The following is a 13,414-nucleotide window of genomic DNA, read 5'->3' as shown; positions in this document are numbered from 1 at the left end:
CCCAAAACGCACTGTGTGTGGGCACCTTAACACTGATCTGTACAAGTCAGTGAGCTCAAGTACTGATAAGTATTAGTGTAAAATCTCTTGCGCATTCCCTACCCCTATAACATACAAGGCTGAGTAGGTCAAATAATAAAAAAAAACATTAAAATATGGAGCCATAGATCTGCAACAGAGCTGTCTCTACTCACTACAGCACTAACCCTACATGTTCCAGGCCACTTTCCTGTGGTGGATAATGCTACAGACTAATATGTTGCCAGATAAAACAAAACACTATTGTTAATGTAGCACTATACATACATATATTACAAAAAATTGGAATTAAAATAAATAATAATAGTCCCAATGAATCAAACAAAGTACTAGACAGAAGACTACTAAAGGAACAGGGGACAGACTCTGTGGCGTTCTTATACAAAATCTAGATGCCCTTATCTAAAGTTTGCGCCAGTTGATTGGCCTGTAATTACAGGGGGTGCAGAGAGATGTGTTCTATGAAGTTACTGAGCAGAAATGGGGAGGAGGGGAGCTATTTATGTCATGGAATGTGGGCTGCAGAGATGAGGTCACCGAGTAGAATATGAGAAGATTTACTCTCACTACCAGCCAGGTTTACTAAGACTGGGCTGCTCACATCTGCACACTGTATGCTGCAAATACTCTCCTGCTAGCTCTGCATTATTCTTCCTAGTGGTGAAAAACAGCCTGACATCCTAATCAGATAATGAGGTCTGCAGTGGAAGGAGAGCCTGAAGATGTGTCAGGTTAAGTGAGACAACCAGAGAAACTGCGACTCTCAATGCTATTTTCCAGGACAACAATCCACTTATAGCTCAGTTGTCCTGTCTATTCACTATACATCTGGACAAGAACATCAGCTGTGTCTTACCTTAGAAGGAGCTCACTCTTCTCCAGAGGGCTTCATCCTCATCTGAGCCTGCATTTGTACAATCATCTCTTGCATTCTCCGCAGCTAGAGAAGAGCCAGAAAATAGGGAATCAGATCAGTGAGGCAAACAGAAGGGTGTATGGTGCACACGCCAGGAGTGGCAGTGATTATATTAATTGGCACCTTTATAACCATGCATGTAAAAAGGGTATAGTTTGTAGGAAAATTAGAAAAATCAATAAAGTAATCAAAAAAGGAGATTATTTATTTACAGTTCCTTATATAGCGCAGCAGATTCCATTGTGCTTTACAATTAGAAACAGTGAAAAAACCACCTGGGTAGTAACAAACCGACAAAGAGGTAGGAGGGCCCTGCTCGCGAGCTTACAATCTATTAGTGGATTATCCTGGTGACCACAGTTAATGTAAATGCTGCACTTCTATTTGTATATTTTATATAGTAGAAACCATGTGGCCAATTCAGACTCGTTCGTTAGGGTCCAAATTTGTCCCCGTCCCCGATGTTCGGGGTTTGCGTATGTGCAAATATGCACAAACCCTGGAGTGAACGGGTTTGGTGAGTTTCACACTCGCCGGCCTGTTCTCTTGAGGTGGGAAGGGGGAACTCCCAGCGTGTTATGGGCATCCCCATAATAACGCTTGGTGCTCCCCTGCAGATAGAGGTGTGGCGATACCTGCCTGGGGATGGGCGGCTGGTATCACATGACATCAGCACCCAACCCGAATTCGGAGTACAGTGGGGGCTATAAAAGTCAGTCCAGACAGAGTTTTCTTAAGGTCTATACACACTGGGTGACTATGCCCAGCATGTATGGACAGCAATGACCACTGTCATCGATGAGGGAAAGCCGCTCAGTATGTACACACTGAGTGGCTTTCCCCTTGCCCGGCGCGGTCAGCAGGGGGGCAGATGGCTTTGCATAGCGCTGTGCTATGCCAAGCCGAAAGCCTGGTAATACCAGCAGATGAGCGGCTTTCCCGGCGATGATGCAGGAGCGCGCATCACCACTCACCACCAGGCCTTACACACTGGGCGGCTTTGAGTTGAAAGCTGATCAAACTTGCTGTTTTATGTGCCATTAGCGAAGACAGGAGAAATCATTAGATGGCGACCACTGAATTATTCCTCCTCCTTGCGGCCACATGCAAGCAGATGTGTTAGCGTACACATCCCTCACATGTTAGAGAGGGGATTTGCTTGGTGGGGGCCTAGCGAACAGGTCTGAATCAGCCCCCTCCCCCCCAAAAGGACTGTCCTGCTCTGTCCTTTAGACCACCTCCTGATAGGGAATGTTTGGTCAGGAGGATGTGATACGACAGTAACCTTCACACCAGTGTTTTTCAATGAAAGCAAATGCATAGTAAAACCTGTGCAGTGTGCACAGGTTTTTATTTATTGAAAATGATTTTCGAAAATGTAATTTTAAAAAGTACATTTTTTTTTCCAAATACTTATTTTTGTGAAGTCTGGCTGCTACTTTCCCTTGTCCTAGTTAATAAGTCAATTTCCATAAGCTGGGTACAGACAGGAAATGTGCCCACGTCTCCCCCCGCTGGTGTTCTGCTTGTAGTGGACAGAGGCCAACTAAACTGGGATTTGTGTTTTGCGTTTTCAAAGTTCTAGAGAAAGGGGTGTAGTCCGAAATGTACTTGCTTTATATGCGTATAGCAAACATAAGACATTAAATATACCTACACATTTTTTTTTTCAAATTATCTTTCTAACAAGTCAGCTGAGATTGGAAAAATGACCAATTATTAACACATTCTGCACATGAAACCATCCGCAACACAAATGCTAGCCCTGCTTCTCTTCCAATGTTAAGGGACGAAGCTCTTTCCAGAAGCAAAGTAAGTCAATATGAGAGAGAATTCCTGCAATAAAGTAAGATAGACCTTTTTGTAAGAAGACTGCTTCAAAGGAAAACTATTTACAAAACTCACCATTAAATGCACCTTAAATATACTCTTAATGATACAGTAGTAATAATAATAAAAAAAAAAATTGTAAAAAGGTTTCTATAGCATGTGTACTATAATTTCAGCAGAAACCTTTAATGATTGCTTAGAGCAGGGATATTTTTCCAGGGGGAACACTCCAGAAAAGTATTCCTGATTGCCTTATGAAAAATGACATCATTAGGTACAGCGTTACATAACCTGTTTCAGGTCAGGCAGATGCGAGCACCGCCAGCCATGGCTGGCTGCCGTTTTATCCGCTACTCACCTGGTGGGCAGCAGCCTTTAAGCTCTATTTTATGGCCGCTGCATCCCCCAGGACTTCCATGGCATCTTCTATTCTCTTCACCTGGTGGGCTGTGACCTTTAAGCTCCTTTGCATGGCCGCTTCCCATCCAGGACTTCCACAGTGTCTTGTATGTTTAGAAGCTATTGATCGCTCTTCCTCCATTGTCGGATTGCCTCCGCAGGCTGGCGCTGCCTAATATTAACAGATGTGGGGCAGGGCAATGACGTGGCAAGCAAAAGCAATGGATCTTGGAGTCAAACGTACTGACCAGTGTCAGACCATGGCTCTAACTGTGCAGAGTTTGTATATTTTTTGGAGTCAAACGTACTGACCAGGTCATGATTCCTCCTACACGATAATGACCCAAAACAGACATCTATAACCAACCAATAATGGATCAGAACAAGACTGTTCTGAGTGTGCCCTGACCTGAATCTCATTGAACATCTATGGAAAGAACTGAAGGTGCCCATACACGCACCGATTTTGCCATGCATTTTGTGCTAAATAGCATCGCATGCGATGCAATGCAATCAAAAGACAGTACATACTTTGGTACTCTTTACCTAGAAGGGCGCCCATCGCATGTACATCGCATGCCATTATAATGGCATGCGATGCGACCGATGCGATGCCTGCGATTTTACATAGAATTTCATGTTAAAATGTAAATCGCGTCGGTTGCATCGCATGCGACCGACGCGATTTCACATAGGGAACAATGTTAAATGTCCCAATTGACCCGATTTTACATAGGGAACAGTGTTAAATGGCCCACAGAGGCCAAATAGCCACCCTGAAGTGTGAAATGGCCCCCCCCAATTGTTAACGCCACCCTGGCGGTACGCGTCCTACGACCTTTTCATACCCCCACTATCCACGTCGGCGTGGAGTTGAAAATAGAAAGTGTGGCGAGCGCAGCGAGCCACCGAGCCCGAAGCGTGGCGAGCTAGCGAGCCCCGCGAGGGGACGCGGATACCTTCACAGGTATCTGCGTCCCCTCACGGGCTTCACAGGTGTCCGCGTGCGCTCGCCACGCTTCGGGCTAGCCACACTTTCTATTCTCAACTCCACGCCGATGTGGATAGTGGGGGTATGAAAAGGTCGTAGGACGCGTACCGCCGCCCCTCGCCACGCTTCGGGTTGACGTTGATCGTGGGGTGGCGTTAACAATTGGGGGGGCCATTTCACACTTCAGGGTGGCTATTTGGCCTCTGTGGGCCATTTAACATTGTTTTCTATGTAAAATCGGGTCAATTGGGACATTTAACATTGTTCCCTATGTGAAATCGTGGTAATCGCGTCGGTCGCATCGCATGCAATTTTTTGGCCGCATGCGATGCGACCGACGTGATTTTTTACCTTGTGATGCCCAAGATCAAAATCGTGGGCGCCGTTCTAGGTAAAGAGTACCCATACTTTTTGTACTGTGCGATGAGATGCCGCGGGAGTGCGCATCTCATAGCACACATCGCACCGGGAAAATCGGTGCGTGTATGGGCACCTTGAAACATGCTCTCTGGAGAAAGCACCAACCAAACCTGAGATAGCTGAATAAGTTTGCTCTTGATCTAGTGAGCCAAACTACAACAGGTGCAAAAGTCCCATTGAGAGCTATACAAATTGCAGTATTACAGGGATTGTCTCTTAAGATTGTGCAAAAAATTGGATTTAATATTTTGTTGAATCAAAAATCTAATGCAAAGTATACAAACGATTGGATATGGAAAAAGCAATGCTTTCATGGAAGAATGCCAACAAATGTGTCCATGTTTGAATATCATAAAGTCTCCAGACCTTACTTTCTGGGCCACAGTGGTTTTTCACAGCATTATCATCATCTGAGTAACCTTATCGACAAAACCTTTAGCCTCTAGGATAACTAGCTCAATAGCCACCCCGGTAAAGCCTTGTGAAATAACAGGCCCTGACTAAGGAGGTCTGGAGTAAGTAGGAGACATCATAGAGGAGCCACCCTTGTGCTGGTCTGTGTATTATGATGACCAATCTGGAGATGACAGAATGGCGCAAACTCCTTAATTTTTAGCTTCTTTAGAATTGCTATTGGTGGGAATATATAGTGAGAAAAAACAGGGAACACTGGATGGATGTCCTGGTGACTCAAGTAATCAATTTCTCAGTCATCTACACCTAGTATATAAACAGCAGAGAATCAGAATCATCTTTATTGGCCAGGTATACTTGCGTATGCTTGGAATTTTTTGTGGTAACAGTGCAGCATCAATCAGGGAACACAAAAGGGGTGGGAAGAGAGGCATAAACATACATCACATACATTTCACATATATCTAGAACAGTTAGTATTTAGTACGTTCAATACTGTTTAGTTGGTGGACAGCTATTGGGAAGAAGCCTTTGTAGTTATTGTCGTCTTTGCTGGGATGGACCTAAAACGTCTGCCTGACGGAAGGGGTTCAAACAGGTTGTGGCCAGGGTGTAGCTAGTCCGCCAAGAGCTTTCCTGCACGCTTATTGACCCTGGCTAGGTATAGTTCTTGGACAGGGGGGAGCTCCGTCCCAATGATCTTTTCTGCCATCCTCACCACTCTTTGCAACCTTCGTCTGTCATTCTCGTTTGCTCCTCCGAACCATAGTACAGACTCTACTATGGCAGTGTAGAAGATGAGCAGCAGCTTCTGCGGGATGTTGAATTTCTTGAGTTGCCTCAGGAAGAACAACCGCTGCTGAGCCTTCTTGACAGTTTTTATGATGTTGGGACCCCATTTGAGGTTGCAGGAAATCTTTGTTCCTAGGAATTTGAAGGAGTCGACCCTCGACACTACTCTGTCAGATATTATGAGTGGGTGCATGGCATTTGGTTTCCTTCTGAAGTCCACCACCATCTCCACCGTTTTAAGGGGGGTTGAGGTCAAGGTTGTTTCAGCTACACCATTTAGTTAGCCGATCCACCTCCCGTCTGTATGCCGACTCGTTTCCATCCATAATTAGGCCGATAACCGTTGTGTCGTCTGCAAATTTTAAAATTTTTACTGACTGCTCTGCTGAGGTGTAGTCGTTTGTGTAGAGGGAGAAGAGCAGGGGGGAGAGGACACATCCTTGAGGGGCACCGGTGCTAATTGTGCATGTGTTTGACATGAATGCGCCTGCTTTCACCGCCTGTTTCCTTTCAGTCAGGAAGTCAGTGATCCAAGAGCATGTAGGTTCTGGGACTCCTAGTGAACTGAGTTTTGGCTCCAGGATGTGAGGGATGATAGTGTTGAATGCCGAGCTGAAATAAACAAATAGTATCCTTGCATAGGTGCCTGGACTGTCCAGGTGCTGCAGAATGTGGTGCAGCCCTAGGTTGACTGCATCCTCGACACTTCTGTTTGCTCGGTAGGCAAACTGCAGGGGGTCGAGGTGAGCATTTGTAACAACTCTCAGGTGGTTCAACACCATACGTTCAAGCACTTTCATGACCACCAATGTTAGTGCAATCGGCCTGTAGTCATTGAGGTCTTTCGCAGTTGAGCTCTTGGGAACCGGGACGATAATTGAGCCTTTGAAGCAGGTGGGGACCTTGCACATTTCTAGTGAAGTGTTGAAAATCCTGGTAAAGATAGGGGCGAGCTGTGTTGCACAGTTCTTGAGGGCAGATGGAGACACTCCGTCTGGGCCTCCAGCTTTCCTAGGGTTGACCCTCTTGATCATTCCTTCTACCTCTGTTTGGTCAACCTGGAGAGTTTGGGGGTGGCAGTTTTGGAAGGAGGGTGGGCAAGTCGTTTTGCCCCGGTCAGGGGTAGGACTGATGCAGGTAGCTTCCTTCTCGAACCTGCAGTAGAAATCGTTCAGCTCGTTCACTAGTTTCTGGTGCATGGTGGAGGAGTTTCGAGAGATCTTGTAGTTGGTTATAGCTTGCATGCCTCTCCAAGCTGACGCGGGGTCGTTGGTTGACAGGTTGTTCGCCAGCTTGTCTGAGAATCTTTTTTTTTGCCAGCTTGATTTCCCGTGTTAGGGAGTTCCTGGCCTGTTTGTACAGGACAATATCACCACTGCGATAGGCTTCTTCCTTTGCCCGACGGAGCTTCCTGAGTTGACCGCTGAACCATGGCTTGTTGTTGTTGAAGGTGTGTGCTGTTTTGATTGGCACGCACAGGTCCTGGCAGAAGCTGATGTAAGCTGTCACTGTGTCGGTCAGATCGTCTAGGTTTGTAGCGGAGGATTCAAAGACTCCCCAGTCTGTGCATTCGAGACAGGCCTGAAGCTTCATTTTTGCCTCGTTTGTCCAGCTTTTGACTGATCTGACCACTGGTTTAGCTGACCTTAGCTTCTGGGTGTAAGTTGGTAAAAGGTGGACTATGCAATGGTCAGAGAGGCCCAGAGCTGCCCGGGGGATAGCCCGGTAAGTAGACTTGATAGTGGTGTAGCAGTGGTCTAAGGTACGTCCTTCCCTGGTGTGGCATCTGACTTGCTGTCTGTACTTCGGTAGCTCTTGGGACAGGTTGGCACTGTTGAAGTCGCCCATCACTATAAGCAGTGCTTCCGAATGTTTGAGTTCTGTGTCTGTTATCCTGGTGGCCAGTTGGAGTTGGGCTTCTTTTGCATTTCCTTGGGGAGGTATATACACCCCCCACCAGGACTATTGAGGCAAATTCCCGGGGGGAGTAGAATGGGTTGCATTTAATGATGAGTGTCTCCAGTTGAGGGCTGCTTGATTTACTCAGAGTTTTTACGTCGGTGCACCACCCTTCATTTATGAAGAAGCAGATACCTCCTCCCTTGGTTTTTCCAGTGAGCTCCTTGTCGCGGTCAGCCCTGAGGAAACTGTAGCCCGGCAGCATCACCGAGGAGTCGGCAATGAGTTCATCTAGCCATGTCTCAGTAAAGCATAGGATAGATGAGCCAGCAGTGCCTGATCTTGCATCATTTATGAGCAGGGACAGCTCATCCATCTTGTTTACAAGGGATCGGGTGTTCGAGAGTAGGATAGCTGGGAGTGCAGGTCTGTGACCTCTGCATCTCCACTTAACTAGGGCCCCAGCAGGGCGGCCCCTCTTGCGAGTCCTGAGCCTCACATATCTTCCTGTCAGCCTAGCTGTTAGGTGGGGTCACCTCCAGGCCACTTGGCGGTGGTAGGGGCATGTCTGTTCCTACTGGAGGGAGCCAGCGGCCTGGCTGGGATTGCCCTCATTGTTGTCGGGGGCTCAGTTCTGGCTATCTTCTCAGGTGGGCACTGAGTCACACCACTTCCTTTTTGGGCCCCCATAAGTAAGCCCTGGGGGTTTACTTTTCTGCTACCTCTGTGAATGGTTCTCCATGGTCGCCGGTCCACTCTCCAGCAACTGCCATTCAACTTTGCTGCATCCTTTCTGCACAGGGCAGCGTGGACTTTGAGGGCTGCCGATCTGCCCACGTCCCGCTCCGTCAGGCTCATACGGGTGGTCTGCTCCAGGGGTGAGCTCCATTTCAGAAGGGCTTCTCTGCTGTGCTTGGTTACCACACTTGGCAGGGTCATCACACTCGAGGGGGTGATGAACGAGGACAAGGACATGGGGAGACAAGGGGAGACATGTAGTTTGGTTGAGCTGCACAGCTCCGAGGCAGCCTTCTGCAGCGCCATATTTGTGGTATCCAGTATGATGAAAACACTTTTACTCAGGTCTGTGAGTGCTCCAGGTTATTGCTGAGAGAGCAGGTCTTCATAATTCTTACCCTTCTACACATAGCATGGACATGATAACTTATACAAGCACCGCTTATTTTTACCGGATGGCCCTGCAGAAGATCCTGGGCTTGTTAGAGCTAGTAACTCAGGTCAAAGCTCTTGGATATTTATGGGAAGCTTTACATTCCTGGCTTTCTAAAGGTCCTGAAAAAGTTCACGAACCCCCTCACTCTCCAACTAGCACCTGTAGCAAGAAGTGTCCAATTACAAAAACTGAGATTTATGGGAAGTAACTACTAATAAATGGGAATATCACATTTCATGTGGACATATGACCTCCTGAACAAAACTAGGTAAACTATCGTATCGTAGGCAGACACCATTTTGGCCGGGAGTTTCACACAACAATGAATTTATACCAATTTACAATGGATCTGCTCAGTCCCTGCAGTGAGGGGAACTTTTCTTCAAAGAAAAAACATCCCTAACATCTTGAATCAAACTGTACTCCCAAATACACTATCTGCAGTGAAAGAATGAAACTGGACTTCTGATAATTCAGAATACAGTCGTGTGGTTTAATAATCTGCGCCATAAGGTGAAGATATGATTTCAAAAGGCACAACTCTTATCCCTTTGGTTCTGGAGAATGTATCCATGACTGACATTACTTTTATAAAGACTTTTGGCAGGAAGAGAGACCAAAGAGCGAACTTCCCAAATTGCAATGTGAAGGTGAGCACATCTGATGTCTATTAAAGATTCCTTTATCCATTGAATATTTAATGGCTCTTATGTACTCCATTTTGAACCTCCAACTCAAAGATGTAAATCAAGGTATTTCAGATATTAAATAGGAAAGAAAGAGCTGGTTTGTTTTCATACTACAAAGTGGTTTGAATAAAAACCCAAACCTTGCCACTCTGATGTAAAGGAACCGGAATTATTACTCTTGAAGCCAAGACAGAGAAATGGATTCCTTAGCACCATTGCCTTCGCTTTGTTAAAAGAAAGGCCTGTAATAAAGATACACTATGAGGTATAGAATGTAACCCTGTGCCATGCTGCATCTCACCCACACATATAGGGGTGGGCAGTGCCTATTGCTCACCATTATTGCCCACCCTCAGTATTCCTGCATCCAGCGTTTCCACCTTGCTATTTCTAAAAAGCGAGGTGGAAATGGCGAGTGCGGGCATCAAAACAGCGAGGCTCGCGGCTATATGCTGCTTGCTCGCTGCGTTAGCCGAGAACCCCGCCGTTGGGGTGAATCCTCACCTTCCTCTGATGGCGAGGATTCCCCGAACATAGAATAGTTGATTGAATACACCCCATAAAGTTGTTGACTATCACCTGTCACTAGACTGTAGCCTTATTTACTAAGTTTCTCTTATAGTACACACACATATTCCGCAACACTGTACAAAGTATATTTGAACATTCACATTAGTCCCTGCCCCAGTGGAGCTTACAATCTATGGGCCTTATTCTGGTCCATTCGCACGGACCAGAATATTCGCAGTGGCTCCGATAGTGGGCGTATGCGCAGGGTAATTTCTGTGCATGTGCATACACCTGGTGCCTTCGGCCAAAACAGGGTGCGGGCAGGGGCGGGGGGCCGGGACATTTGCATATGGGAACACCCAGTGTTTTATGGGCAATCTCATGCAAATGCCTTGATGATGGCGGTGCGGGGGGCGGCCAGCTGACATCACCGGATGTCAGCTGCCCGCCCACTTCCTCCCGAGCGTCCACGAATATGCAAGTGACTTCAGAGTCACTTCTATATGCGTGCACCTTCGCCATCATTCGATGGTCGCTGACTATCGAATGATGTGAGTGGATCCCACTAGGCTGCAAATGGATGTTACTGTGTAACATCCATTCGCAGGCCCTGCGAGGTAATCACCCTTGCAAATGGGTGGCGGCCAGGACACCATTCGCAAGGCAGGGTTTGGTGGACTCGCAAGGCTGCGAATTTGCAGTCTTGCGAATCAACCAGAATAACCCCCTATATTCCCTACCACACACACACACAGACAGACAGACAGACATTCTATGGTTAGTTTTTGTTGGGAGCCAATTAATCTACCTGGATATTTTTGGATTGTGGGAGGAAACCGGAGTACCTGGAGAAAACCCACACAAGTACGGGGAGAATATACAAACTCCACAAAGTTAGGTGCTGTGAGGCAGTAATACTAAATATTGATAAATACTGTGGTGGGAAGTAATTTACCTGAAGAGCAATATTCCTACACACACAAAACTGGGTACACTTTTTATTAAATGTTGTAGAACAATATCATGTGGGCAACGGAAAGTGGTTAAAACACATGTTGTGCACTGAGGCCAAAGGAAAAATTGCACATTCTAGTCTAACTCCCAAAAAATCTTTTTATCTTTTACCATTGACAAACAGTAATAGTGATGATTTTGTAACCATCCAATATTTGTATTTGTTGTGCACTCTAAGCTTACAAGCCTGCATTGAACAGTACATTTGTTTTATGTAACAATTTAGGGTAAAAATGGTTCTTTACACATGGGGTAGATGTATAAAGCAGTGGGAAGGGAGGAGAAGGGAGCCAGAGGAGAAGTGGCCCACGGCAACCAATCCGCACAGAAGTAACATCTATTATTTGCATAATAGTTATAACAGAGCAGCTGATTGGTTGCCATGGGCCATTTCTCTTCTGGCTCACTTCTCCTCCCTTATCACTGTTTCATACATCTACCCCCAAGTTTGCTGAAAGCACTGCTAGAATTTATAGCACTTTTAGGTCTTCTTTTCCAGCGATTAGCTTTATTACGTATTCTATATTAGAATGGTCACCCTTATGCTTCTATGAGGTATGTTATTGAATTATCAGAAGCAGCTGTTCTATTTATAGGTTGTCTATTAAATGGAATTTGTTGAACAGAATGAGAATCTAGACAGACAGTGAAGCTACCGACAGTAATACTAACCACTGGTGTCTATCCCAGCAAGACATAGCAGAGTATTTACCCGGACAAAAGGGAAAGGCGGGAAGGGACAGATTTGGGAAATAAGGAGTAAAAGCTTGACAGGATGTTCCCACGATGTTTGCTGCTGAGCTGGTTTAAAAATACATTAGGCATGGACAATGACATGGGGAGAAGGATGGGGCAAATCCCCTGGCCAAAAACAACATGCAGGGATTCCAGGCTGAGAGTGTCTAATATGAACCAGGGAAAAGACTGCAAAGAATATTAGTGAAATCAGACATTGCTATTGTATAGTCACATAAGCAACTAGTGGTGCATTAGTTGCATGTACATCCTAGCTACTGACACAGTCCGCCATAATGTATAACGGAAATATTACCTAGGGATGACCACAAAGAAAGTGAGGATCCTGTTAATACATAAAGTCCCTTATTCTGGTTCACTCACAAAGGCAAATTCCTTCTCAAATGGACAAAACCATGTGCACTGCAGGGAGACAGATGTAACATGAGCAGAGAGATTTAGATTTGGGTGAGTTATTTTGTTTCTGTGCAGGGCAAAAATACTGGCTGCTTTATTTTTACACTGCAATACAGATCTCACTTTGAAGTAAAACCCCACCCAAATCGAATTCTCTCCGAACATGTTGCATCTGCCCCACCTGCAGTGCACATGGTTTTGTCCATTTGATAAGGAATTTGCCTCTGCAAGTGAACCAGAATAAGGGCCATAGGGTACACGTGCTATATTTTAAAGGGGTTAATATACCAACACGTTGGAAAACATTATCAGTACGGCTATTTGTTCCAAATACTAAATATTAACAGACGCCCTGAAATATGTCCTATAGAGTAATTAAATGCAGCTGAAACGAGCAGTCTAAGCAGCAGAGCACAGTGGTCAGACTTCATAGTGACATGTCACATTGGCCTCCCTCCCAGACAAAACTCTGCTCTCCATACTTCAGAGTAGATTTGGTTATGAACAATAGTCCATATATTTCCTTGTCTGATGCTGCTGTATAATCTGGTAAAAGAAAAAAGTCAAAAGTATGTCAAGAAAGAAGCTAGTATAGCCCAACTGGGAATGGGAAGTCGCAAAAGGAGGAGACTAGCATTGCAAATCAGCCCAGTGTCCAATGCGATCAGCACAGGTGTGCAGTTCACTGCGTTTTGGTCATATTTCTGCAAAACACTCATCTGAACATACACAGTGCTGCCTGCATAGTTCCATTATCAAGAGGGTTTGGAATTACTTTATACCCCTTTCAGACATACCAAAAAATCCCAGGTTTTTGCACATGAACGCACATCAACCTGGGATTTTTAAAAACCCGGGACTGAACAGAGTCTAAAATCCCGGGTAGTATGTCTATAGGTATTAATGAGACCAACCGAGAAAATAAGTTGAGGCAGCAATTTGCAAAACACTGATAAGTATCCCCAAACCTCATATTAAACAGCAGGTGCAGGTAAGTCAGTATGGCTGCTTCTCAGTATTGTGGAGGGTAAACAGAGGATACTTTTAAATGTAGCATGTCTGTATATATTGTATATAGCTGTATATATTTATTGACAGTGGAACACTATAGAACTGCCAGAGAAGGGTCTGACCTGTGAAGGAAATGTAATCAAAGGAAGAGCACACCACCATCT

The 13,414-nt window shown here is 45.5% G+C and overlaps 1 protein-coding gene across 1 annotated transcript in view; it reads right to left on the bottom strand.

Annotated features, from left to right (window-relative positions):
* Nucleotides 1-13,414, bottom strand: part of LOC146009203 (septin-2A) — a 97,444-nt gene that overhangs the window by 17,750 nt on the left and 66,280 nt on the right. The window contains exon 12 of the mRNA XM_083149335.1: nucleotides 896-979. Coding sequence (XP_083005461.1) covers nucleotides 908-979 — 72 coding nt within the window. The 3' untranslated portion in view covers nucleotides 896-907. The remainder of the gene's footprint in view (nucleotides 1-895; nucleotides 980-13,414) is intronic.

The sequence above is a fragment of the Crinia signifera genome, chromosome 1, assembly GCF_055691185.1.
Source record: "Crinia signifera chromosome 1, ASM5569118v1, whole genome shotgun sequence".
NCBI classification, from domain to species: domain Eukaryota; kingdom Metazoa; phylum Chordata; class Amphibia; order Anura; family Myobatrachidae; genus Crinia; species Crinia signifera.
The sequence above is the reverse complement of the archived record's forward strand: the minus strand, read 5'-3'. Positions and strand labels throughout refer to the sequence as shown.